Here is a 27,819-nt window from a genome sequence, read left to right on the forward strand (position 1 = left end):
CGTATTCACTAGGTACGTGTTCTTACTGTAACATATATATAGTACAGGGCAAGCCGGACCGACCTTCTGCCGCTGCTATGTCAGAGCAGGTATCATGTTGACATAATACCTGGTATTGTTGTTTCCAGTTCCAATGTCAAGCTGTCGCTTTGTACAGCTCAGCCAATGAGAATTTAGTTCAATATTGCGCCTAGAAGGATAATCAGACAATAGGGCGATATATAAGACTGAGATTGTTACTGTCAATGCGAATGCACTGGCACAGATCAGGTAATGCAGAAGCGGCCGTTTTGTTGACACTTGACACCTTCAGCTTTGGTAATCTGTTTTCTACTAAAATTTCGGTCTAAGGATCTTCGTGGAAACAGATTTCCCCCTAATACTTCGGCCAGGGCTAAACAAGGCTGTATCATCCCATGTGCAGTAGCACTTAATTGAGTGAGTATACCTTTAATTTTATTTAAAGGAGCGCATTTCGTTTTAAAGGCTAAATCAGCAACGAGAATCAGATACAGATAGCTAGTGTTTCTATAATCAACAACAATAACAACAACAACAACAACAACAACAACAACAACAACAACAACAACAACAACTACAACAACAACAACAACAACTACTACTACTATTACTACTACTACTACTACTACTACTACTACTACTACTACTACTACTACTACTACTGCTACTACTTCTACTACTACTACTACTACGGTACTACTACTACTACAGCAACAACAACAACGGGAACAACAGCAACAACAGCAACAAAACTAAATTATTAATGATTATGGAACTTCAGGCAAAATTATCGTGGTAAACACGAGGGGAATAATATAAATTTAGACTTCGATTGTGGCGTTGCACCCATGCAACTGAACATCTAACATTACGAGGGATGGGACAATACTGATTTATAATAGTTGAGTTAGCTTGCCACACCAGAGGGCACATTAAGTTTCAAACTAAATTGGCCTACTTGTTGACCACATCTGACTTGGCGAACAATTATAATTATAGTACGTATTTTACCCGATCCCAGAGAGAATTTTAGGTGTCGTGGTCCTTCGTAAGAATCTCCATAACACAGAACCTTACGCCAAAATATAGGCTAGATTTATTATAACAAAATTGCTGCCAAGAAAAGGGTGCAAAACATTCAGCTCTAACAAATTAATTATCATTAGATTCTTTATAAAAATTAATATTATGTTTCGCTTTGATTAGCTGTTATGTTAACTTGTGCCTATTGTAAGTCATATTGTCAGTCATCTTTGTTTTGTTAAAACGTTTTAGCTTTCTGCTTCTTAATGAGTGTTTATCCATTTTGGCTTGCAACCTTATGGGTGATTTACTGAGTTTGATCCCCTGAGCGGTTGAGTTTTTCGGTTTTCTGTCACCGTCCAGCACCCACTCTAAAATCTCACTCATACTTCTCATAGAGTACTGTACTCATACTACTTTCAATCAACCAACAACATCCTTCTCTGTCTGTCTGTCTGTCTGTCTGTCTGTCTGTCTGTCTGTCTGTCTGTCTCTCTCTCTCTCTCTCTCTCTCTCTCTCTCTCTCTCTCTCTCTCTCTCTCCCTCCCTCCCTCTGTCCCCCCATCTCTTCCACAGTATTCTTGTTGCGTTACCCAAAAGGCACCAACCTCCTAAACTTCTCTATAAGAAAGGTGCACACGACCACATGACTCTTTCTCTATTAACACATATTATTATAATCCAATAGCCACATTCAAACTCAAGCATAACAAATAAATAGAGAGTAATTTTCATACAGACTTCGTCTTGGAAGCCCATAGTTTATTACGCTTTGTTGTGTCATCGATCTTGCTTCATCACAGTTCTATAAAACAGCTTCATATCGGGCGCATAGTAGTCTAGCCGCCACAGCTGTCGTTCTTAAACATTTCTTTACACACCTAGCAGGGCCCAGATCAATCAGCACACGATTCAACTGGGTGACTGTGTGGCTCAAGGACAAAAATGGTGTACATGCTAAGGTTCGTTAATTTCTTATTCATTGTTGAAGGTCGTGGCCTGACCATAGAATCACAACCTGCGACGCCGCTAACATTTTGGAATGGTCAGTGAACCGCAGCAGCCACAGGCGCGCCTGGCGTGCTTTGATGGTGGCGAAGGCTCCCCGTGAATTAGTCTTAATAGCCGTGAATTATCTGTAAAGGATTATACTTCACGCACGACCCCCCCCCCCCCCCCCACCCCAAACAAAACTTCCCTACAGCATATGCTTTCCCAAACAAATTATCTGAACAAACCAAGCAATTAATTAGAGCTCCTTCTACCATCAATATTCCCCAAGCTCGGGGCAATTCTGAAAGCTAAAAAAGAGCTAAAACAAAACAAAACCAAAAGAACCCCCTCCCCCGAATTATTATTATTATTATTATTATTATTATTATTATTATTATTATTATTATTATTATTATTTTTTTAAATTTTTTTTATTTTTTAAAATTATTTTTTTTATTTAAAAAAAATGTTATTATTATTATATTATTATTAGACTATTATTATTATTATTATTATTATTATTATTATTATTATTATTATTATTATTATTATTATTATTATCATTATTATTATTTATTTATTTTTAAAAAATTATTATTATTATTATTATTATTATTATTATTATTATTATTATCTCATACTATTTTATGATTGTCTTATAAAGTTGAAATATGACTTATAAATATAAAAACATACTTACCTTCAACTGAAATTCAATACCTTCCATGCAGAGAGACACAAATAATATGGCCTTGAAAAAGAAGGAAAGCAACTTTGCAATACTGAGTGGTTTTTGGGGTTAAAAATAAATAGTAAGTTGAGGGGATATTATAACAGCAATAAGATACAATGTACAGTGATACATACGTATAGTACTCTACTTTCCTTACGGTACGGTTAATTTTTGCCCCCAAAAATACATGTTTAAATTTCGGGCCTCGCCCCAGTTTACCCGCGTCCAATGACCTTGCGTCCCAGTTCTCCACACTCTTCCTGTACATGTGTATTGTATTGTTCATCTGTTTCTAACATTGCCAATATCTCGACACTACAGCGTTACATCTCTCTCTCTCTCTCTCTCTCTCTCGACACACATACACTTTCTCGCCCTCTCTCTCTCTCTCTCTCTCACATGGTACACACACACACACACACACACACACACACACACACACACACACACACACACACACACACACACACACACAGAGAGAGAGAGAGAGAGAGAGAGAGAGAGAGAGAGAGAGAGAGAGAGGTCAATCTCTTTCTCTCTCTCTCTCACACACACACACACAACCACACACACACACACACACACACACACGCACAAACGCATGCACTTATCCGCGTGCGTGTGCACATACACACGCACATACAAGCCTAACACGATGTGTATACAGACTCTTTCTTTTCTTAGTATTGACAAGGAATTATTGGTTCCCCATTAGCCATTGAAAGGGGAAGATGTCTGTTTTTGCTTCGCACGCGACTTCTCGATAGGCTAGTTCACGTGTAGGCCAAGGCTATATCGCATCATCTAATATTAGACCAAAGAACGAAGACAAATCTCGGTTCCCTGAAGGTGTGTCTGACAGCCTGCGTTTTCATTGGCTGAATCCGACTCATGTCTTGCTTAACCATTGGTGGAAAAGTATAACACCCTGTGTTCGTAAACAGTCTTGAAGTACACGTTGGAAACCAGTTCCGGCAACCTCTCGATCAACGATTTCTGCTGTTTACCCTGGTGTTGCAAGTGCATTGTTGATATTAAGTAAGCAGCTTTTAACCCTAACCGTATGTTATCCTCATGAGTGTATTGCTATTTGTCGTAGTCAGAAAATGTAGGCCTAGCCGACAAGATGAAACGATGTCGGTAGCCAATATCCTTGACCCTGTGCCTGTGACCCTTTTTCTTTATTTTATTCTTTTACCGCAGTGTGCGGCTTGTGCGGTAATGTGGCGTAACTACTTGTGGAAAACGGAAAACCACCAGGATCGAGGTGCTTTCCACGAGTGTCGGTTAAACGGTGTTGGCTTGTTTGATTCAGTAGCAGGCCTGTAGTCGTGCTAATTTTCAGACACTGGCCACAGGCAGAGATTGAACAAGTAAGTTTCTTCTTTTTCAAGAGGCTTGAAGAGACAAGACGGCCCCAACTGGCATGATTGAAGCAGCGAGCCTCCAAATTTATTGACTTGCGGCAGGCTTTTTTTTAGGGCCCCATATTTTGCAATACCAGATCAGATCTCTCAAAATCACAATCGAAATATAGATTCTAGATCTAGATTCTAGCTCTCATATATTAGCCCTGTCGGCACCGTGCTGGACTATGGAGCGGATGGCCCATCGTCCCAGGCTGGGCTTTTTTCAACACGTAGATCAAATCTAGATCTAGATTAGATCATTTTGTGGAGTTTTCAAGGTCCTTTCAAGGCTCTCAACCAATTTCCTCTGTCATAGTCTATAGTCGTACATCTTAATCCTTGGTAATGATATTGATCTAATGGGAGTTTTAAACCTCTGCTCTAGCCTCTATACAGTCACCAATTACTTTTTTACTCAAAAACATTCTCCGTCTACAACCTGCCATATGACCGTATGTGTCTGTGACACAGTCGGTGACAATCTTTGCTTTTTTCTCAGGGAAGCTTTCATGCTTGAGAAAAACAGGATCTGAATTTTTCTCATTCTTTGAAACTAGCTCTCCACTCTTGATGTCCTGTCCTGATGATCAAATACTCCACCAATGAAATGAACTTACTTTATGTGTTATAATATTAAAGACAGAACATTCTTCTGTTATTAGGTAGAGCACCAAAGACGCTACATTCCCCACAGTGTATAGAGACAGTCAGAATGAGCTGCATGTTGGCTAGGAAGGCATGCAGCCAGGGCTCTTTGAGGATGCTTCCTCTTCTCTGGAGAGGAGGTCGGGTCTTGACCCAAACAGCAACACCTGCTTTGTGCTCAGTGCATATCCGGTCCAGCAGTCAGCAGCCAGTGATGGCTGTGCGGAGAGAGACAGTCAATGTGTGGGAAAGGAGGGCACCATTGTCACCGCAGCAAGTGAGAAAGCTGGTCAGGAAGGGGGTGAAGGTCATTGTTCAGCCCTCAGATCGTCGAGCCTACAGTATGAAGGTGAGCCTAGTTTCTAACAATTTCTTCATTTCTACAGAGTTGAAGAAGGCATATTTATATTTGATTCTCCCCTTATTTCTGAGCCGTTTTCAGCACAAGCTGCATAAAAGGAAGATGCGAGGCATCATGATGAAACCAGGCTTTCGTCAAAATTATGGAGTCGTAAGAAATCAGCTTTTTTCGGCCAGTTTTGCAATTTTCATTGAATATTTAATTGTTTGGCTTAACACCTGTTTTGTCCATGTAAAGACAAATTTTTGTGTGATTTTTGCTGACAAACATTGATTATAAGCACAGAAAATATAAATTAACAGTTTTAAGGCCTCTTGAGCTTTGGAAATTACCAAACTTTGGCGTCCATTTTCTTGCTAGTTTTACCCCTGGAACCAGGCGACCCCACCTCCGTAAATCGCAAATATATCAACTTCTATTCAAGATAGAGAGGGTACTTTTTTCAGTTAAAAGCAAGGCAAATAAACAAGCTTTAAGATTATACCAATAACGCCATAATATGCCGAAAAATTGGCATGTATGTGCCTGATTCCAATGTGTCGTGACACAAATGAATCTGCTTCAGAAATGCAATGCTGTACTGCACAGTGCATCACTAATTAACAATTGTGAGAGGTTTGTAGCCTTGTACTTTTGAGTATTATCACATATCAGGTAGGCCTGCAGTGGTTTCCGGCTAATAGAACGCACGTCAGGTAACAAGAAAAGCGTGTTCTTGTGCGAACGTGTTATTAAGCAAATTTTGAAGGGGAGTAAACTAGAGTAAGTGTATTCTGTCATCTGATCTCCTTTAGTGGATTGCGTCTTAAAGCTGAGCTTGCCGTAAGGCATATAATGTTCCTACACCAGAGGTCACATGATACGAAATGACCATTATAATTTCAGCACCACCCTCTCACATGGTCGGTCACCGGCTTTCCTCGTTATGCAGTTGTTTCATACTTTATCCCTATGCTTTTTCCTCAAAGGCAAAGCTGCAATTTCATGTAATAAAGGTGGGCTGTGGTGTTTGCTTTTCTTCATGGGTTCCAAGTGAAATGAGTCATTTTCTGACTGAAATGTTTCTGACAATAATACAGGAACAATCTTACTTTTAGATAGAGTTATTTATCGATACTATAAATAACAGTGATGCATGTCTTTTAATTTTGATTTCAATGGGATTTTTTTGCTGATTTGTGGCCACACCTTGCATTTACTTGTGTAATGTCTTGTTTTTTTGTTATTGAATGCCAACTGCTTGTCCTCACTGTGCAGGAATATTCTGACATTGGTGCTGTCATCAAAGAGGATATGTCTGAAGCATCACTGATTATCGGCGTAAAGCAGGTGCCAATTGACTCCCTGATGCGCGACAAGACATACGCCTTCTTTTCCCACACCATCAAAGCCCAAGCTGATAACATGCCTCTCCTGGATGCCATTTTGGAAAAGGTTTGATGCGAATACCTTAAAACATATATTGTTTTTAGTTTTGCAATCTTTTATATTTTTAAGAAGGATTCAAACCAATATGTTCTTCATTATAAATATCTTTGGTCTAAGTGCCCTGCTTTGAAAAGACATGTTTATGTATAGTAGGGTGACAAATGGGCACAAAAATAAACAATATTATTTATGTTCAGGAGCTTACTTGATGACTTATGGCTGATGTAGCTGAAATTAGAAATTAACTTTTTGAAAATGTTTTCCAGAAGAGGTTGTACACTTTCTGTGCATGTAATCGTATCATAAGAACAGTTGCTATAATTTTTTTTTAATTTTCAGAACATTCGTTTGATTGACTATGAGAAGATGGTGGACGAGTATGGCCAGAGAGTAGTTGCTTTCGGCAAGTATGCAGGTGTTTCTGGGATGATCAACATCTTGCACGGCATGGGCCTTCGTCTACTCGCCCTTGGCCACCACACTCCCTTCATGGTGAGTCAGAATAGGCCGCCAGATTCTCTTCTGGCCGGTCTTTATTTTCATGCCAGTGGATGCAGTGGAAAAAAAAAGAAGCAGCTTTAATTAGAATTTCTACCACGTTTGAAACCTGTTTCATTGATAAATTAAAAAGGGTCTCAATTTTTAGTGTTGCAGATCTAGTGTACCGTGTTCCTCTCCCAACTCAAAAGTTTCAGTTTGAATTTTTTTTTAAAGATACGTCCTGTAAGAAGAACTGAGATAAGAACTTATAATTAGCTTTTTTATTTGGTATACCCTTTTATGAAATATATTTCTATTTTCTCTAATTTGTGATCTTGCACTGTATTAACACCTATGGAACGGCGGACTAAAATACTCACAAAGCCCAACTACTTCCCCCGGACTGTGGACGAGTATACTCGTAAGAGAAACGATCTTGATCTATACAAAGGCCTATCGATGTTTCCCCAAACATATTTATGTTTGTGTTAACCCATTTGGTTCGATTTAGCTGTTTTGCTTCTGATTTCTGGCAATTTAAATGTGAACAGAGATCAAATGAGTTTAGAAAAGGTATTTCACCGACTCAGACAATGAGGTTGATTATTTGGATCAAGAGTGTACAAATCGGGAAGAAAATGATGAAAGATAGATCTGGATTTAGTTATCATTGATTTAGGAGCTGTTTACTCTAAAAGTAGGTTTAGATCTAGTCTTTTATCCCTGTTAGGAACTGACTCTGTACAAAAGCTTACTATTACATAATTGAATACACCGAAATGACTCAAACCGAAATATTTTTTCAAGAAAATGTGTTTCAACATATGGAATCATATTCTTAACAGTTTGAAGTTTCATGTCTATAACTTTACTAGGGACTGAATTATTCATTATATTTGAGCTACACATATCTCGCATAGTCAGAAAGCGGGTGGCAGCTCCGGTCCTGGGAAATGGAAGTCAAATGTGAGGCCAGTCCCATAGGTGTTAACAGGATAATTCTTTTTTCTGTTTTGTTATTGTCCCATACAGGAACATAATGGTATGCATATTTAAATTTGCTTCAATTTGTATACAGTTCATTGGCCCAAGTCACAACTATCGGCATACAGAAATGGCACGCCAGGCTGTTCGAGATGCTGGTTACGAGATTGCGCTTGGACGAATGCCGAGGTCAATAGGACCTCTGACCTTTGTCTTCACAGGCTCTGGCAATGTGTCACAAGTCAGTAGACTTTTTTTCCTAGATTGGTCCTTTCCTGTTGTGTCCTTGCTATATTTTGTTGATGTTTGGGAGGTACCATTCTGATGTTTTAAAATTACTTTTTTGTTTTGTTCAGAAGTGTTTTCTGTTTTTATTGGTGTTCTTGTCCTTTCCTGGCACTACTTATGATTGTGGTGGTTGTGCTTGTCTATAATGCAAATAAACAAATGAAAGAATATGAAGGGGGCGGGGGTGTGGAGAATCTAAATTAATAAGATCTCCGACTGCTATGGGTTTGTACTCCTTCATGTGTTTTCTCTGGGTTTTTTTAAGGTTCTCAATTTTTTCTCTTACACTGATGTACATATTGTTGTCCGTAAGTGATTACAATGGAGCCATCGAGCCATCATCTTCTGCTATGTGTGATTGACCCAGGGTTGGGGAGGGAAATAAATTTAAAATAAAAGCAAGATTTGTTGAACTATTTTTTGGATAATGATAAAGTGAAATAAAATTAAGAACTAGTGTGTTCGAAATGTATTTCATTGATCTCAAAACTAGTCCATAAGAAAAACTATATCACTGGCAAGTTGTTCAATTGCCCTACGCTTAGGAGGCAAAGTTTTTCAGGAGAGAATGAAAATTTCTTGTTTCTTTCTTTTAAAGATTGTACCTAAATCGTGCATCAATTCTGACTTTTTTCAACTTTTAGAATTTGAATTTCCACTATATATTTCTCGAGCACATGCAACCGATACCACAGATTAAAAAGCTGCTCTTAAATTGTAGGCTTAGTCTAAGTTAGTATATTTGAACAGCTGGCCAACGATATGGATTAACACGTTGCCATCATATTTTGGGGAAAATCCAAAAAAACTGGGTGGTAAACATCACCAATCGGCAAGATGAGGCAGCAAAGTGTTAATAGAATGACCCATGGTATTGACTTGAGACCAAAAAAATGGGTGGTTGACGGGTGCTCTGGTGCAGTTTGCTTCTTCTTTCCTATCAAACCTCTATCGTCTTTTTCTCCCCTCCTTCTTATTTGTGTTTGTTACTCTCTTGTAACACCTCTTATCTTCAGCACTTATATGACCTTACTGTGTTGCAAGTGCTGTATGTAAAGCACTTATTAAAACAAAAAAGAAACCAAAAAATGACATTGAAGAGATAGTCAATCCTTAAACTTTGTATTGAAATTTGTCATACTCATTCTCACAGGGTGCCCAGGAAGTGTTCACTGAACTGCCTCATGAGTACATTGAACCTGAACACTTACCCAAAGTCGCTGCTCGAGGCTGTGAGTTTGTTTCTTCTGTATTTGCATAAGATAGATTTAGGGTTTTTGTGGGTGGTTGATGGGTGCTCTGGTATAGTTTGCTTGTTCTTTCCTGTCAAATATCTATCACCCTTATCTCTCCTCCTTTTGTTTGTATGGTACTCTCTAGTGACTCTTCTAATATTCATCCTTAAGATCTTTTTGTGTTGCGACTATTACTAAAACTGAACTAAAACTTACTGTGTATTTAAACAAATACTACAATGAAAGGGGTGGAGATTTTATCAGGGTTTTTTTCCAGTTCAAATCTGCCATGTTCTTCATGCCCTTTTCGTGGAATTTAAAGTATGTACTGTGCACCTTCCTTCCACCCCCCCCACCCCCCCTATTTCCGCCAACCCATTTTGGTTTTCTAATAAACGAGGCACCTTACTTGAGATTTTTATTTTTTTTCCTGTTTTTTCTTGTGTTTTTCAGCCATAGATTGCCTATATGCTCCTAATTTGATTCATTTTGTGAAGTTGTAATGTTGTCTGCTGTATAAACAGTTTTGTTGTTGTATTAGCTAAAATTCTCTTTCAAGCAAATTCTTAGTCAAATATCTATACTTTTAAAAAAAGTATTGAACTGCAAACAAAATCTGTGCTTGTGTGCTACTGGTTTCCCCTTTAAACTACAATCTTTAAATTTTTTAAAATGGATTGCTTAGCCTCACATGAAACGAAATTTTCTTACAGCAACAAACAAAATCTACGCATGCGTGGTGAGTCGAGATGACCATTACATACACAAAAATGGTGGGAAGTTCAACGCAGACGAATTTGAGCAGTACCCTGAAAGATATGCATCCACTTTTAGCCACAATGTAAGTCTGAGAAAAATCTTTGTGGTATTAGTTGTTAATATTGTCTGCTTTCGTTTCCACTTTCTGCCCCCACCCCCTTTGCCCCCTCCTCTGGGCTCCTGCCTCTTTCTGCAGCCTACTGCTACTCCTTGGCTCCTCCTTACTGCTGTCTTTCTGCCACACCCCTGATCTTCTGGTAGGAAAGAAATACACCTAGTTCAATATAACCCCCCCCCCCCCCCCAAAAAAAAAAAAAAAGACTGAACGCTTCTTGAATAAAAGGAAAGAAATTGTATTTCTGTTTTCTTCATATAACACTTTTCATCTTACTTGCCTCTGTCCAGTAGTTGGTTGCAAACTTGACTTGGTTGGCGGGTGCTCTAGTGTGGTTTGCTTCTTCTTTCCTATCAAACATCTATTGCCCTTGTCTCTCCTTCTGTTTTATGTTTGTTACTTCTTTGTAACACCTCTAATCTTCTGGGGCTCATATGACCTTATGCAGTTGCGAGCGCCGTAAAACCTCTACTAAAACAAAACCAAAAACTTTACTTGTACACATTTATAGACGCTTTTATTGGAATTTTGAATAGATCTAAATTTTATGTTCTTGGAAAGTTTCCTCTCAGTCCATTATCTGTGGGTGGTTGGCTGGTGCTCTGGTGTGGTTTTCTTCTTTCCTATCAAGCATCTATTGTCTTTATCGCTCCTCCTTTTTTTTGTGTTTGTTACTCTCTTGTAACACTTCTAATCTTCGGCTCTTATATGACCTTATTGTGTTTCAAGTGCCTTAAAACACTTACTAAAACGAAAAGTCCATTGTCTTGGTGTCGATAAAGTGTCTTGTCTTTAAAGTTATCTGTTGAGTATTCAGTTGAATGGTTGTAATTATTGAATGCCCTTCTAGAGACGTTAGTTTTCTTCAAAGTATGATCTACCATCATGCGGGACTTACGTGTGAGGAGAAATCTTCGTGGAAGACAGAGAGAATTTTTCTCTTTCGGATAACACCCTTGAGCATCCACTTAGTATTTGGCTAGTGGATGGTAAACAGAAACAAAAGCAACTTTCTTCACTACAAATGACTGTACGGATCACCCCAGATAGTGCCTTATGCCTCATGCAGTGCCTTCAGCATTTGTAGAGTTTTCAGCATCATCTTTTACCTAATGAGATTGAAAGAAAATGTTTGTACAAAAGAAAATGGAAAGAATTCATGAATGTTCTAGAAAATCATAGAAACCTCCCACAAATGAAAACTGACTAGCTTCACAAATACTATTGATTATTTGTTGATGAAAGGTTGATCACTTTCCCTGACAACATCTGTGATTAAAAACCTGTTAATTATTCAGTAGTTATAATTAAATCAGTTCTCTTCTTTTCATTTGTGTTGGTTTGTTAGTTTACGCTAATGGACAGTTGTTAATGGACAACCAACCTCTGCTCTAGAGACTTTTAAGCTTGAAATGTACCCTAGTCCAAATTGTTATTGTCAAATCTGAAAAAAGCTTTAAATACCTGCTGGCTGCAAATACTATGTTAAACTTCAGCTAGGCTCAAGAAATAACTTTTGATACTTCAAACAACTATAACAAATGATTGTTCTAACAATACTAGATAGCACCGTATGCCTCATGCATCATCAACGGCATCTACTGGGCTCCTGGTGCCCCACGACTGATCACCATTCCGGAGGCGAAGACGTTACTGCGACCCACAGATGCTCCGTGGATCCCTTCCTCCCCTGGCTGCCCCACCCTGCCCCATCGTCTTCTGGCCATCTGTGATATCTCTGCTGACCCAGGTGGTTCCATTGAGTTCATGAAGGAATGCACAACCATAGACAAACCTTTCTCTTTGTATGATGCAGAGCAGAATGTGGACAAGGAAAGGTATAACCAATGTGCATGCCAGTTTCTATCCAAGTGATTCTTTTGAAATAGTAGAAAGTACATCTGCTCTGTTTTCAATTTATTACTTAATTTGATAGTTAAATTGATGAGTATAATTTTATTTGTTGGGTTGCTTTGGTTCTTTGCTAATGATGCTGCTATTGTTCAAACATGAAAACGTGGGTGGTTGGCGGTGCTCTGGTGTGGTTTGCTTCTTCTTTCCTACTAAACATCTATCGTTCTGATCTGTACTCCCTTTTTTTGTGTTTGTTACTCTCTTGTAACACCTCTAATCTTCCGCTCCTATATGACCTTTTTGTGTTGCAAGTGCCGTAAAAGTCTTACTAAAACTAAAACTAAAAACATGAAAAAACTCTATCGTTATTCGTTATGTCAAGCCAAGGAACGGTATCACTTCTCGGTACCAGCCAGAAGTTTAGAGGCCGGGCAGTGACGGGAAGGGCCGTTCTCATGAGAAACGGGTGCTCGGCTTGTCTTGTGCCCACTCCTACTTTTCATTGCATACTGGAAGTGATATTTTATGTCTCATTGCTTCTGGTCTTGTCATTGCACATTGAAAGTGACATGTTATGTCTCATTTTATTTCTCATACAGTTTTGCTGGTGACGGAGTGCTCCTGTGCTCTATAGACAACATGCCGGCTCAGATCCCCCGGGAAGCGACAGATTTCTTTGGAAGTCTCTTGTTGCCTTATGTATCAGAGATGGTACGTCTTTGATTTTGTGTTAACTGCAGTGTATAGTGTATGTGTCTTTTCTGCACAGCTTTTACTGATATCTGGTATCCTGCTTACTCCATGGCTCTGAATTACATTTATCAGTTCAATGGGTCTGTTTTTGTCTCAAACTCGTGGATGGTTGGCGTTAGCTCTGCTGTAGTTCGCTCCTTATTTCCTATCACACACACCTATTCTCCTTATCTTTCCTACTTCTTTTTTGTATTTGTTTTCTTCTTGTAACACCAAATCTTCGGCTCAAATTTGACCTTAATGGGTTGCAGGTGCTGTAAAACTCTTCTAAAATTAAACTGTCCCAAACTCACTTAAATTCATGAGTATGTCTTATTCCCTATTGGGAATTGCAGGACTCATCTAGTGTTTGTTAAGCAATACAAAAGTTTAGCTTTGTAAAGTTGACTCTGTACTTGCAGTTTTCAAATTGGTGTTTGTTATTATTTTTCTAAAATTTATATTATTGCCATATCTTTAATCAGTGGTAGTAGCACCTTGGATTAGAGTAACTTTCTAATTTATCTTTTCCCCTGTCTATAGCCTTGTGATTTCCTAGCACTAAGTGAGCCATCATTGTGTCAATGGACTTTTCTTTGATTCATGGGTGATTGGCAGGTGATATATAATATAGGAGCTCACGTGTGATCTGTTCTTGTTATGCTGTTGTCTTGTTGAAATGTGATTTTAATCATTCTGACTCTCCTGAAACTACACCTTAAGATTCTCAGTGCGGTCTTCTCTTTTGACTTCTTTTCAATCAATATTTGATTTAAAAGATGAAAAAAAAATAAAATTTGGGGTTCTTTTACTCACATTGTTGTCAAATGTACATGTTATGTTCCCGAGCTTGATTCCTTTAACAGTTTTTGTTGTTGGTTTTCTGCAGCTGAAATCTGATGCGAAGCAGTCTTTCGAAGATTATTCTGGTAGCCCTATTGTGAAAAATGTGAGTAATCAAATGTGTAGCAACAGTGTTTATGTATGCTCATAAAGCTCTTTTTTTTCTCCTTCACTGATACTGAGGTTTTCACTACCGACCAATAGATGTGTACTTGAAATGGGCAATCTTTTAGTTTTTACACAAGCTGGGTAGTGTTGAACAATATGTTTTCTAATTACCATTTTCCCAGTGATGAATCATAGATGACATCTGTCCTAATTTACCAAAGGCCTGACATCGGAACTATCAGTAATAAGAGTCATTGTTTTGAGCATTGCTGATATGAAAGCCTTATGCATGCATACACCTTTTGTGGCTTTTTATTGTTGACTTTGCAAAGAAAGTGTATGTGGATTGGACAGCTAGTTTGAGACAAATCTGTCATTTTATTTCAGGCTGTGATTGCAAGCAATGGTTCTCTGGCTCCGAACTACGGGTACATACAGGATCTGAGAACAAAATCTGCGTGAGTTTGTTATATCTAGCAAAGTATTATCATTGTGATGTGTGAATTTCGCCCGCCACAAGGACCGTGGCAGGGGTTTACTTGAAAGTAAAATGGTGCTAAATGAGCTATGTGTTTTGAATAGTTTTGTTTTTGTTAAGATTCAACTCTGTACCAGATAATAGTTAGTCATTTTAAAGGGCGTTTTTTAACATCAGCAGGAGGTGCTACCCCTAAAATTGTAGAATGGTGCAGGTGAACATCTACTCTCTGAAGCATATAGGTGACATTTGCTTTTGTGTATCTATTATTTATGTTTATTCCCTTTTTTCTACCTGTTACTATATTTTTAGCAGTGGGCCAAGTATTCGACTTTTGAAATAACCTATTTGTGCCCTTTAAGGCACTAGTCTTCTAAAAGAACAAAACATACGCCCTTAGCATATCCTAGCTTTGTACAGAAAAGTGGAAAGACATAGAATAATATCCAGAGGCTTGCTCAAGATAGGGAAAGGTGATAAGTGTTTGCCCGTGGCCTACACCCTGATGCAGAGTGCGAAAGGCAGGGATGATAGTGATGATGTTCTATCTTGATATACGACATTCCAGGTCTGCACACAAGGCAGTGCTGACTTCTTCCTCGGAGCGTGTCCTGATACTTGGGGCTGGCTATGTGTCGGGGCCGGTGGTGGAGTACCTTACGCGAGACCCCAAGACCTGCGTCACTGTTGGTGGGTTTAGTGTGGCTTGTAAAGCTGTGAAAGATTTTGTGTCAGGGGGTTTTGTAAAATGGCAGCCTCTGCTGATGCATGCCAGGAAAGTACAAATGTTTTGGAAAGTAGCTTAGATAGTAATAAATGGTATAGCTTGCTTTGAGTTGGGATGTGCACAATTTAAATGCAGTTGTTTATTGTTGTTATTATTTCTAGTGCACATCACATTATGGAGATGACTTTTTTTGCCCTTACTTTAACATTGAACTGGGGGCTCTCGTGGCCTAGAGGTTAAGGTGTTGGCCTCTCATTCAAAGGTCCCGGGTTCGATTCCGGGTAGCGACCAAAAAATTTTCTTCTCTAAAATTGTCTCCTTTCACATCCTTTCCTGATCTCTAACAATGTTCTGTTGTCTGCTTTCATTTCCAATTTCTGCCCCACCCCCTCACCTCCTTTGCCCCCTCCTCTGGGCTCCTGACTCTTTCTGCAGCCTTTCTACTGCTACTCCTTGGCTCCTCCTAACTGCTGTCTTTCTGCCACACCCCTGATCTTCTGGTAGGAAAGATCTACACCTAGCCTTCTCGGACAAGGGCGAAAAATCTCGGAGGGCCCGTGTGCAAGTTGCGCACGTTAAAGATCCCTTGGTGGTCTAAAATCGATAAGAGGAGGCTTCGGCCGCCACCCGGGCAAAATTCAAAATTTCCTACCAACGAAAAAGTATTAGGTGTGTCCCGCGCGCTCATATGACCTATGCAGTTGCGAGCGCCGTAAAACCCTATACTAAACAATAACACTGAACTGCTTTCTGGTTTGACATAATAATGTGTGCTCATCAATGGTTTTTGATTTAGTGTTCATCTTGATTTATGGATTAGTTGTCATTTTCACTGGGATAGTAAGGGCTGAAGATTTCACTTTTATTTTGAGTCTTCATCAGTCTTTTGTAGTTCATTGGTTGACATTTTATGCTTATATGATTACTTAAAAACCTATTGCTGTGTGTACACTTCTTAAAAAGAAAATTCGGTGTGCAGTGAGTTCTAAAAAGGATAAAATATTAAAAAGAGGGATGATCAATTTTCCTTAGAGTACCATGTACTGTTTACCAAAGTGAAGGGCCGTTACAAATTTACCAGAAAGGTTATCATTGTCCTGTTTCCCGTTTCAGCCTCCCATTTTCAGAAAGAGCTGGACGACACGACCCAACTGTGCCCTGAAGTCATTCCTCTGCTCATGGATCTGGAAACTGGGTACCAGGACCTTGAGAAGCACCTCGGGGACCATGATCTGGTTATAAGGTGAGAGAGAGCTCTTGATTGGTGTTCTCAATGCTGCCCCTGGTGGGCTTCTCCCCTTTGTCGCAGTGCATGTAGTGTTTGTCACAAATCCATCACATTTGTCAAGCAGGTTTTGATGCACTCAAACCATTAAAATGATTGAAAAAATGTTCAACAGTCTCATTTAAATGTTGGTGCAAGCTGCTGACTTTTTCCTCACTCATGTACCATATTATCGCCTCAGAACTATTTTGTCCAAAGTGTACTTGAGTAAAGAGTGCGCTTTGGACAAAAAGGTTCTGAGGTGATGATAATTTATGTCGATCTTGATACTTTACGAGACTTCAGTGACCTTAAGTTTGTGGTCTTGCTCTTTCCTCGTCAGTACTTTTCTTTTACAGTATTAATGAGCTTCCCACAGCTAAAACTAAAAATACACACTCAAACTGTCTGTCATGAAGGACTTAACACTGCTGGCCAAAGCGTGTTTTTGATCAGCTGTTAGATTCCATCAAACCCAAAAATTTTGAATTCTAAAAAAATTTCAGTTTTTTAATGTGGTATCGGTTGCATGTGCTCAATGAATATTTTGTCTAAATTAAATTCTTAATAAAAAAAAAAATAGAATAAAATGCATAATGTACAGTTTTTTCTCTCTCCTGGGAAATTTTGTTTTTATGGGCTTTGTACATTTTAATAGCATACCGACAATGTAGGGGGGCTTTCGTGGCCTAGAGGTTAAGGTGTTCGCCTCTCATTCAATAGGTCCCAGGTTTGAATCCGGATAGAAGGAAAATTTTCTTCTAAAAAATTTTCTCCTTTCATATCCTTTCCTGCTCTCTAACAATGATCTGTCTTCTGCTTTCATCTACACTTTCTGCCCCCATCCCCTCACCTCCTTTTCCCCCTACTCTTGGCTCCTGACTCTTTCTGCAGCCTTTCTACTGCTTCTCCTTGGCTCCTTCTTACTGCTGTCTTTCAACCCCAACCCTGATCTTCTGGTAGGCAAGATCTACACCTAGTATTCTCGGACAAGGGCGAAAAATCTCAGAGGTCCCGTGTGCAAGTTAGGCACGTTAAAGATCCCAGGGTGGTTCAAAATCGATAAGAGTATGTTTTGGCCACCACCCGGGCACAATTAAAAATTTCCCACCAACTAAAAATGTTTGATGTGTCTGGCGCGCTCATATGACCTTATGCAGTTGTAAGCGCTGTAAAACACTTTAAAAAAAAATAAACAGCAATGTTCTTGTTTTACCATTTCGCTCTCTGAACGCAAGCTTCAGCGTGATTTGGTGTAAAGCAAAGAGTTCTCTTCAGCAGCTCAAGTTCTGGGGCTCTGTAGGCTTTAGAGGCCAGGGCTCAAAAGTTTATGTCCATTACAGATAATGGTATAGTTCACTCTTTAATCAGACTTTCAATTTAGTTATGTTTCTTGTACAAGACTTTTCTGTATTTCGTTTACCCCTTGTTTTGCAAAGCTGTTTTCAGTCTCGTGTTTGTTAAAGTTAAGGTAAAAAATATTGAGCTGAGCGTAACGTTGAGTTTTAATGGTTTCATATTTGCATTACTTTTCACAGCCTGCTGCCGTATGCTTTCCACACGGAGGTGGCCAAATTGTGTATCAAGCACCGGAAGAACATGGTGACCGCCAGCTACATTAGCCCAGACATGAAACAGCTGCACTCTGAGTAAGTAGGAGATGAATTAACAACTTTTCTTTTGATTTTTGTAGGTTTGTTTTTTTTGTAAAGGGACACTCTGTCCTTGTACTTTCAAACAAGGCTACCAAGTAAAGGAGATAATGAGCACTAGATCTAGTACTAATTTGAATTTTCTGCCATTATGGGCCATATTTTGTTGAATGGAAAGTCTTTTCATCCTGCAATCCGTCTGTTTTTCCATCCCTCTTTCCAACCAGTATTGATGAGCTTTTATTATTTATATCGGTCCATTTCTTTATCCTAATTTCTTTTTAGCATTTATTCATTCTGCCTATATTTCCATCGTCTATTAAAATGTGCATCCATCCTACTGTCCATTTATTTGTCCTCAAATCTATTTATCCATCCATATACCCTTCCATTTGTTGTTGTTCCATTACTTGATAATAATAATAACAATGAAGATATTTCTATAGCGCCCACTCCCGTGTAAACACAGCTCTAGGCGCTTTACATAAATGCATGTAAGAAATATATTCATGCACGCGACACACACACACACACTCACACACACACACTCATATACACACAAACACACACACATAGACATATACACACACACAAACACACGCATACACACTCACGAACACATAACACGCACACATGTATGCCAAACACACACACACACACACACACACACACACACACACACACACACACACACACACACACATGTGCACACACACACACACACACACACACATCTACTTGCTTATCACACGCACACGATTACACATCATCACGAAATGAGAATAAAATAATATATACACTGCAATTCACAAAATACATAAATGGATACATAGACATTTACATAACATTGTATTGAACATGAATCTACTGATCTACTTGATCTATCTGTCTGTCTTGGTTGTTGTGAATGATAGAAAACCATGACTAGTACTTACAGAGAAAAGGATGGGATAATCTGTGCCTTTTGATTTTTTTCCTCAGGTTTAATGTCCTCATGAATTCCTTTCCAAGTAGGGCCATTGTTTTACCGACTTTCCATAAAATACAAGCGAATGCAGCTTTTCATTATTTTGACTTATCTGATGCTGGATCTTCAAGACCAAGTGGAGTTTGTCGCTTGTGGAGTATTTCCTCTTGACCCTGTTCATGAACACAGTGCTTCAGATTTCCAACAAGCTTCTTTTATTTAAATCTATCTGATGAAATATCTTATTCTGTGTCTTGTAGTATTTCATGCTGAAAAGAAAATGAACAGCGTCTTTTTTCTTCTCCCTTTGAATACAGAGCTGTGGCAGCTGGCATCACCATTATGAATGAGGTGGGCGTTGATCCAGGCATTGATCATATGCTGGCCATGGAGTGTTTTGACGAGGTGAAGAGAGCTGGTGGCAAGGTGAGTGAATAACATGGTTTTTGCAGCTTCTTCAAAATGAGATATAACTCACTTTTTCTTAAAATGGTAGAATCTACTTAAACACAGTTAATCAGAAAACTATGGTAAACTTCAGAGCCCCTTGAATGAAATTAAGGTCTTTTGGAAAGAGCGGTTTCTCATATTTTTACCCTTAACTTTGGAATTTCTTGCCCTCCTCAGTGAAACAACAAATCCTAATATGTATGCAGTTGCTCAAGGTGTATTTGTTTAAGTCATCAAAGTGTTAGTTTTAGTGTGTTAGTAAGTGCTGACATGTCTTGTTTTCACTGCTGTTCCTACGTGTATATAATTAATGTATGGTTGAGAAAGTTCTTCCTTATGTGCTTGAACTGGATTTCATGTTAAAGGGAAATGTTTTTGACTTGTGTGGATGAAATATTACACTCAGTGATCATGTCATGGATGTAAAGCAGTCAGAGCTTAAACTTGTATGAAAGCATTACTATTATTAATATTTTTTTCAGAACTACATCAGAATCTGTGATTTTTTTTCTCCTCTGTTTGAGCAATCTCTAACTGAAAATACTGCTAAACCGAAGAAAATCCAGCAGTCCTGCAGATTTCGGTCAAAGCTGACTCCACTGTAGGTCTGTTTTCCTTCTTAATCAAAGTGTTCCTTGCCTCACAGGCAACCTTGTGCTCTTTTCAATTTCTTTTATTTATCTATCCTCTGTAACAAACAGGTCACCTCCTTTGTGTCGTACTGTGGAGGATTACCCGCCCCTGAACACTCTGACTCACCCCTGCTCTATAAGTTCAGGTGAGGTGAACTGGGTAGATGTTGTGGAGGACCTAACAGAATATGTGCCACTTGAATGTTCCTTCTTGAAACTTTTGATCTAATATGAATACAACTTTAAGTGAAATATCAGTGGTATCTTCCTAAACTTTTTTGTTATCTGATGCTCTTTTGAGATTATAATTTAAATGTATGTCTTGCCTGAGATTGTGCCAAATTGGCCTTGATGGTAGCGGCTATATTCATCTTTATTTACCGAAGGACAATGTTGTCTAATGTATAGCCTTATTGGTAATATTTAAGTACACAGTTACACGTAAATTTTATACACACTTGCATTTGTGAACTGTTTGACTCTGACAAGAAAGGTTAAGAAAAACAAATTACTGCCTTGGATGTAGCAGTTTTTATTCCTCTAAAACGCTGAGGGGAACTGAGTGTAGTAAAGAAGTAAGCCCTCCTACCCCCACCCCCCCCAAACCGACTTATTTACTTTTGCCATGTTTTTCTTCATGATTATTTATGTAGGGTGCTCGGTTAGCTCAGTTGATATCATGCTTCTAGACTACGGAGCAGATGACTGGTTTGAATCTTGGACTGTGCATTCTTAAAATGAAGTCGAATTGTGGATTTTTCAAGGCTCTCAACCCATAAGGCTCAGTTCTATCAGAGGCAGACGTTAATTTTGGAGGTCCCGCCTCTTAAATAACCTAATAATGTTGATAGAAGTTTAGTGTTAGACCCATACTCTTTTACTAAGATGATGTTTTGGCAACCAATGACCTCTCGTTCCATCCACAGCTGGTACCCTAAGGGTGTGCTGCTGAACTGTATGGCTGGGGCCAGGTACTTGCAAGGCGGACAGGTAAACGGGGAATCACTTCCCACTTTGTCTTTTTTTTTTTTTTTTGGTCCCAGGTTGTTTTTTGTTATTTTTGATAAATATTTTTTTCTCTCATTTTCTTTTTTTCTCACTCTTGCGTTTCTTTCATTTGTTTCCTTCCGCCATTTATATTCCTTTTTTTCCCCTGAGTTTTAGTCCCTGCTCTCTCTCTGTCTCTCTCTGTGGGTGGTTGGCGGGTGCTCTGGTGTGGTTTGCTCCTTCTTTCCTATCAAACATCTGTCGTCCTTATCTCCCCTCCTTCTTTTTTGTGTATGTTACTCTCTTGTAACACATCTATTCTTCGGCACTGATATGACCTTATTGTGTTGCAAGTGCCGTAAAACTAGAACTAACTGTCTCTCTCTCACTCTTTTTCTCTCTTTCTTTCTTTCTCTCTCACTCCCTCTCTCCCTACATTTTTTATTTCCTTCTCTACCTCCAGGACCCCTTATCATGTTCTGATCTTTGTTTCTCCTTGTAGCCAAGACATGTTGTGCTTGTTTTGGTCTTCTTACTAGTATGGTTCTGATGAGATGATTCTGGAGCTGTCAAAAAGTGAAATGAGAACATTTTGCTCAGAGGTTCCATCGTTGTCCATTAAACCTTGCAGATGGAAAGTTTTTGACTGAGTTCCCGTAATGATACAAGGTACAGTCGAACCTAACCTGCTCTAAGGGCCACCTTTATAAGTCGGACTCCCCCTCTCTCTCTCCCTCTCTCCCTCCTAACCATTAGGCACTGAGAATTTAAGAATTATGTACTTTTCCTATGGATCGACGATTCAGATTTACCTTTTTTTAAAATATCAAATTCAAGGCTTTACCACCTGTCTAGCATACAATAGGCTCCTGTCTATAGCAAAATGTTGTTTCCAGGTGGTGGATGTTCCCAGCGAGGGTGGACTCCTGGACTCTGTGCGAGATCTCAATTTCTTGCCGGGCTTCAACCTGGAAGGCTTCCCAAACCGAGACTCCACGATATACGCCAAAGAGTACGGGATTGAATCGGCACACACCATTCTGAGAGGCACCATCAGATACAAGGTCAGTTTTGCTGATTATGCAGAAGAACAGGATAGCAAATGAGAGTAGGAAGCTCTTTGACTGTAAAAAGGGATTATAGATTATTTCGTTTTACGTAGCAGCGCAATAAGAAGTTCTCCTTCCATTTGTCTCCTGCACTTATTTTGAACGGAGCTATTACATGATCACTGATCTTTGGCAAGGAACAAATAAAATTCTCATACTTTAAGATGTTCCTACTGTCTGTTATGTTCATACTATGTATTAGATAAAATCATACATGAGATGAGGCTCTTTTGATTCAGAAATTAACAAATGATTCTGTTTATTAGTAAATCACGTAAAATTCATAACTGTAGAAAATAGTCTTCATTGGTTTCAGAAAGTACTGTTTTCATTGTGATTATTTTTGTGGCATCTTAGAGTAGTTCTTTTACACGGATCTATTAGGAGTACTGGACCAGTCTGACCCCCAAAGCATGAAAAAAGTGTCCAGTACTTACCAGAAAGTGAAGAAAGCATTATGATTGACTGCTTGAAAATTTAAATTGCTGTAACATTTTCTGGTCAATCTTTTAACTTTTTTTATCCGGGCTACGAGTATACTCGTAACGAGGACCAGTCCGGGCTACAAGTATACTCAGAACAGCGATATGGTCACGTCAAAGAAGCTAGTTCTGCTTGTAATTACCAAAATACGCAAATACGGCGATGCTAGCTTTGTCTGAATATTTAAATTTTCCAATGAACAGTTGTTTCTTTGATTTTGATGGGTGTAGAAGCTTGAATGATGTCTAGAAAACGCACGTTCACGACCGACGAAGTACATGTACTTCTTGAAGTGACACTGGGTTGTGAGGGGGAATGAGACTAATTTTATGAAAGTGACTCTGAATCAAGTGTCGTAAATTCCGTTGTGGATGATAACAAACAGGACTTAAACTCATCTAATAGCGATTCAGATCATGGTGAAGATGTTGGTACTGGAATTCATGCGGTATTGATGGGTAGGGCTAGATTTATAAAATCCAATGGGGCGTCGTGTGTGCGGCAATCAGGGTCAAGTTGGAGGGTGGAATACACCTCAAAATCTACATTCTGCAATTGGTGTAATTCCTAACCACATACATTTATAAAAACTACATTCAATTGCTAACATAATTACCAAATTTCCTTAAAACCTAAGAGTAAACAGAAGAAATAGAACACTTTGTAATATACACCCTGAATTCCAACTCATATGGCGCGGCAACCCCAGGACGGGGACAGAGTCTGCGGGGGTACGGCAAGGATAAAAAGAGTTAAGAGTGGCTCAAATATTATTACAAGCACATGTAGTTTTCAATGTGCAGTAGAAAGAGGAAACAGCTCTTTATAAAATGTCTTTTAAAGGAATGTAAATACCTGCACTTTGAGTTTTTCAGAAAAAGAAATGGTGAAAAGTCTTGAAATTTTAAAGAAATATTTATCAGTTTATTTTAACCTTTGGGGTTGGCTGTGTGGACCTGTATACAGGTTCTATTTTTTCAGCTTTTACCAGTCATCTTTACTTGCTGTCTTTTTCCCAGCTGTTTGTCCTTGATGGTAGGCACAAAATGCTCCAATACGATTAGAGACTGCATGAATAGTTCTTTGGAATTTCTACACATCGAGCAATCAGGAGTACTTGTATATGTATCTGAGAAACAAAAAAGGATGTTCGTTAGCTCATTCTTACCTTGCTGAAACTGACTGAAGTAAAATAACAAACCAGTTGGGTTTTTTTTTCTCTCCTAATCTTGCAAAATAATCTTTATCAATGTGAGTCACTCTGCTACTGATACCATATATCTGACAGTTGGCGTGCCTATTTGCATCTCTTTTTCTTACTGTGACACACTCATTCAGGGTTTCACTGAAGCTGCCAAGAGCCTGATCTCCCTAGGACTGTTTGACACGACACCAGACAGTCAGCTGCACCCAAATGGACCTGATATTACATGGGTATGTTGCTGAAGTCAGTTTCATTCTGTTTGGGCTGCTTGATACGTTGTGGGTAGTTGGGAGTGCTTTGAGAGGATCAACAATTTGTAGTTCTTTCTTGTTATTACTGTACCGTAGTTGTTTTCTTGTCCAATTTTGTCCTTTTCAAGATGAATTATTGTAAACGGTATGTTGGTAGTTTGATAGTGCTGTAATGAAAATATAAAGTCGGTACACTTCTCTGCTCTTTTCTATTTGAATTTTCATTGTTCTGTGTAATTTTAGCACAATGTGTATTGTCTGTTTTGCAGAAAGCCTACATTTGCGGCAAGTTTGGCAAATCTGAGGACATTCTGCAAGACTCGCTTGTAGATTTGGTGTTTGACCAGGTAGAGAGGGACCCTTTCAAGCTGAGCTGTGTGGTCAAGTAAGTGCTCTAAGATTTCCGACTTCATGTTTCATGACTTTTGATATCACAGTGTGTCAATAAAACGATGTTGAAAGTTCAGGCACTTTGCAATGCAACTTTGAGGAGTCAGCTTTGCAGTGCTGCTTGTGTCTGAGGACACACCACTAATTCTTCTCTCTAAGTCATTGTAATGCTGAAAAATTACGGTATGTGGTGTACATTGTGTAGTGTGACTATTCTTAAACCTTAGTCCTGTAGTCAAGTTTTATACATAGATTGTAAAATGCATAGTTTGCTTTTGAATGAAAATTTGGACAATACAATGCTGTTTACTGTTTGTCAGTGGCTTGTGGCCAAGTGGTCAAATAGTCAGTCTCATGTTTTTATAGCCACTTTGTCATTTTAGTCGGTTGATGGCTTGGTTACTTGTTTTGTCTCTCATGCTTTAAAAATCTCCTTACATCAGCTTCCATTTTGACTTGAAAGCTCAGTGGCTTTTGTCAGGATGTTAATACTTTGATAGTTGCTCAATTTTTCAAACTACTGGAGATAGAAAAAAACGTTCCAGAATTAATATTCTTTGAATGACAGTTATCACCGACTATATGTAAGATGTTACTTTTTATTGTTTTAGGATGGGTTTTTTTTTTTGGTAGTGGATTCTAAAAAAAAACCCTGAAAAAAACTGTTCTTTTCAAATTTGAGAACACAAGACCAGTTCGTGCTGGAAATTCTTCTCGAAATCTCTTTGGAACGACATATTACTTTGTACATACTAATTTTTAAGTTCCTTTTAAAAACTTTTCTTGGTATAGTTGTTACCAAGTCCTGTGTTTATTGCAAGTAATGACAGACACATTTGGTTTTTTCTTTTTTGATATCAGCTCACAGTCAGTAAGATAATCCAGGAAAGCACCATACATCAGCACTCATATGATGTAGTTGTGGTGCAAGTGCTGTGAAACTCTTATTAAAGTTACCTTCATGTTTTCTTGCTTTGATATGACGTTTCAGTGCCGCATTTTTTACCCTTTTTCAGCCTTGGTCTCCTAGAGGATGACTTGATTGACAAACGTTCCACGCCCATTGACACACTCTCTAACTATCTTGCAAAACGTCTGGCTTATGGTAAGTAGGTCTGTCAGTAGTTCTGCTGTGCTGTAAATCTACTTTACTTTTCTGGAGGGATTATGTTTTTCTGCTCTCTTTTACTTCTCTTTACAATAAGTTCTTGGCCCAAATGCAAATAAGTAATGGAAAATTAAAATTTTTTTGGTGTGGTTTAGCTTTTTGAAAAGAAAAAAAATTTCTGTCACCGTGCATCGGTTTTTGTGAAATCGTAGGAAAAAACAACATATTATATCTATCTATAGACAATGATACTGTTGAAACTGCTTTCCAGTTCGTTCCAATTAACCATTTTAGTTACCCTCCCTCTGTACATACAGGTCCAGTAGCTTGTTAAGATCTTTCCACACTCATTCACATATTACATCTCCATGATCGTTTTTCTGTCCAGCCCCCCATGAGCGCGACATGATTCTCATGCGTCATGAGGTTGGAATTCAGTGGGGTGACGGCAAGCGAGAGCATCGTGGCATCGATTTGGTCAACTACGGTGATCCAAATGGCTTTTCAGCTATGGCCAGGACTGTTGGCTTGCCCACAGGCATTGCTGCTCGCATGATTCTCGCAGGTGAGGGATTTTTTTTATATTGTAAAGGAATGATTTGGCAGTCAGTCCCTTATTTAAAAAGGGATAAGTATCAGGCCTTCACTTCGGTAAAGATTGTTTATTTATTTTGCCATACTCTCTTGTAGAGCTTGGTATATGGGATAAGAGCAAAAAATTATGTTTGGCGTGTCATTAGCTATTAATCAGTTTTCTCATAATCATGTATTTTTATATTAGTATTTTTTTGGTTTCACATTATTTTCCTTGTGTTGTTTTGAGCTTCATTGTCTTTATGCCGGCCAAGTTAGCAAGATCTAATTCATTATTTCCATCCCCCATAAGTTAAAAATAGTATTTTCAAACTGGCATGTAAAACTGGTCTTTGTGATGTTTATGTGGTTTTATGCCAAGACATGAATGAAAATTCTTAATTAGAGGCTGACACGTTTAGGTGTCTTAGAAAATACCTTTCATTGTCAAGGTTGTTTTTTTTGCATGTAAAAGATAAGCTGGGTTCAATTACTTATGCTGTCAATAGCGCTGTGAAACTAATTCTTTCCCCAAAAAACTTTTTCCAGGTGAGATCCAGACCAAGGGTGTGTGCGCGCCTATGGCTCCTGAGACATATGTGCCCATCCTGGCCCGGCTGAAGAAGGAAGGCATCACAGCTCTGGAGACAATTAATCTCCTTTAGGAGAGTGATCTGCACAGAATTTTTCATCTTCTGTGTTCCTTTCGTTTCATTGCTGAAATGAGGAGAAGAAGGTGCCCCCGAGGTAGCTAGAAATTCAGGACTGCAGATAGAAACTGAAAACGAGACCTTCTAAACTGATTACAATGTCGTGCTCTGTTTGGAAGTTATGAATGAAGCTTTTCTTGGTTTCACCGTATTCTATCTTTTTATTGTAATGGGAATTCAAAAGTGCCACATTCAAATCAAGCTTATAGTGTTTCCCCCAATAAAGTGATAATTCAAAATATGGGCCATAGTCTTTTAGTGTAGGGTATCCTCACAGGGGAAACTTAATACCAACATTTTTTTTTTCTTCTTTACAACCAGATCCCCAATGAAGAGTTACTGCGATCCTTATTTGGGTCAGGACTGTGGGTTTGGATGTCACTGTATACTGTGTAGCCCAGGAAGAAGCTGCCTCAGTTACATTTTATTCTTCCAAATCCACTTAAAGTATGAGGGCTGGTGCACTCATTTTCATTGCTCTAAATGAATATTTATGTGCATAGCACAAAGTTTACCAACTTCGCAGACTTATTCAGTTCTTCCATACGCTTGGTGTATAATAGACCAAAGAACTGTGCAGGTGTGGAGCTTAAACTTAGAGTGTTAATTAGTTGTAAGTGATAGTTGGCTTCTTTGGGTGAACTTTGAAGTAGTAGGAGTTAACATAGTAGCAGTCTTTGTGTTGTCTTATCAGAAAGAAGCTTTTTTTATGGCATATTGCATGTATAAATTTTACAAAATGATGCGAAAACTGTATAGCTAGAGAAACCAAGCTGGTTCCTGAAATGAGAATGATGTACCTGTGAAATGTTCCTTAGATATT

General features: G+C 38.8%; 1 protein-coding gene across 4 annotated transcripts; it reads left to right on the forward strand.

Moving 5' to 3' along the window:
• The first annotated feature begins 264 nt into the window (after positions 1-264).
• Positions 265-27,819, forward strand: LOC101845103 (alpha-aminoadipic semialdehyde synthase, mitochondrial). 4 transcript variants are annotated; one of them, XM_005100248.3, is made up of 23 exons: positions 265-438; positions 4,842-5,173; positions 6,443-6,619; positions 6,953-7,105; positions 8,172-8,318; positions 9,519-9,597; positions 10,314-10,441; positions 12,038-12,312; positions 12,928-13,039; positions 13,950-14,009; positions 14,399-14,469; positions 15,058-15,179; positions 16,330-16,459; positions 18,019-18,129; positions 19,417-19,525; positions 20,251-20,327; positions 21,108-21,171; positions 22,065-22,232; positions 24,099-24,194; positions 24,485-24,600; positions 25,622-25,710; positions 26,102-26,278; positions 26,836-27,819. In XM_005100248.3, exons 2-23 carry the CDS (start codon positions 4,892-4,894, stop codon positions 26,949-26,951), a joined length of 2,859 nt encoding a protein of 952 aa, XP_005100305.1. In that variant the 5' UTR covers positions 265-438; positions 4,842-4,891; the 3' UTR covers positions 26,952-27,819. The 4 variants fall into 4 exon arrangements, with proteins under 4 accessions (XP_005100305.1, XP_005100306.1, XP_005100303.1 ...); XM_005100249.3 differs by lacking the exon at positions 265-438 and adding an exon at positions 3,687-3,808; XM_005100246.3 differs by lacking the exon at positions 265-438 and adding an exon at positions 3,688-3,790.

The sequence above is a fragment of the Aplysia californica genome, unplaced genomic scaffold (assembly GCF_000002075.1).
Source record: "Aplysia californica isolate F4 #8 unplaced genomic scaffold, AplCal3.0 scaffold00241, whole genome shotgun sequence".
NCBI lineage: Eukaryota > Metazoa > Mollusca > Gastropoda > Aplysiida > Aplysiidae > Aplysia > Aplysia californica.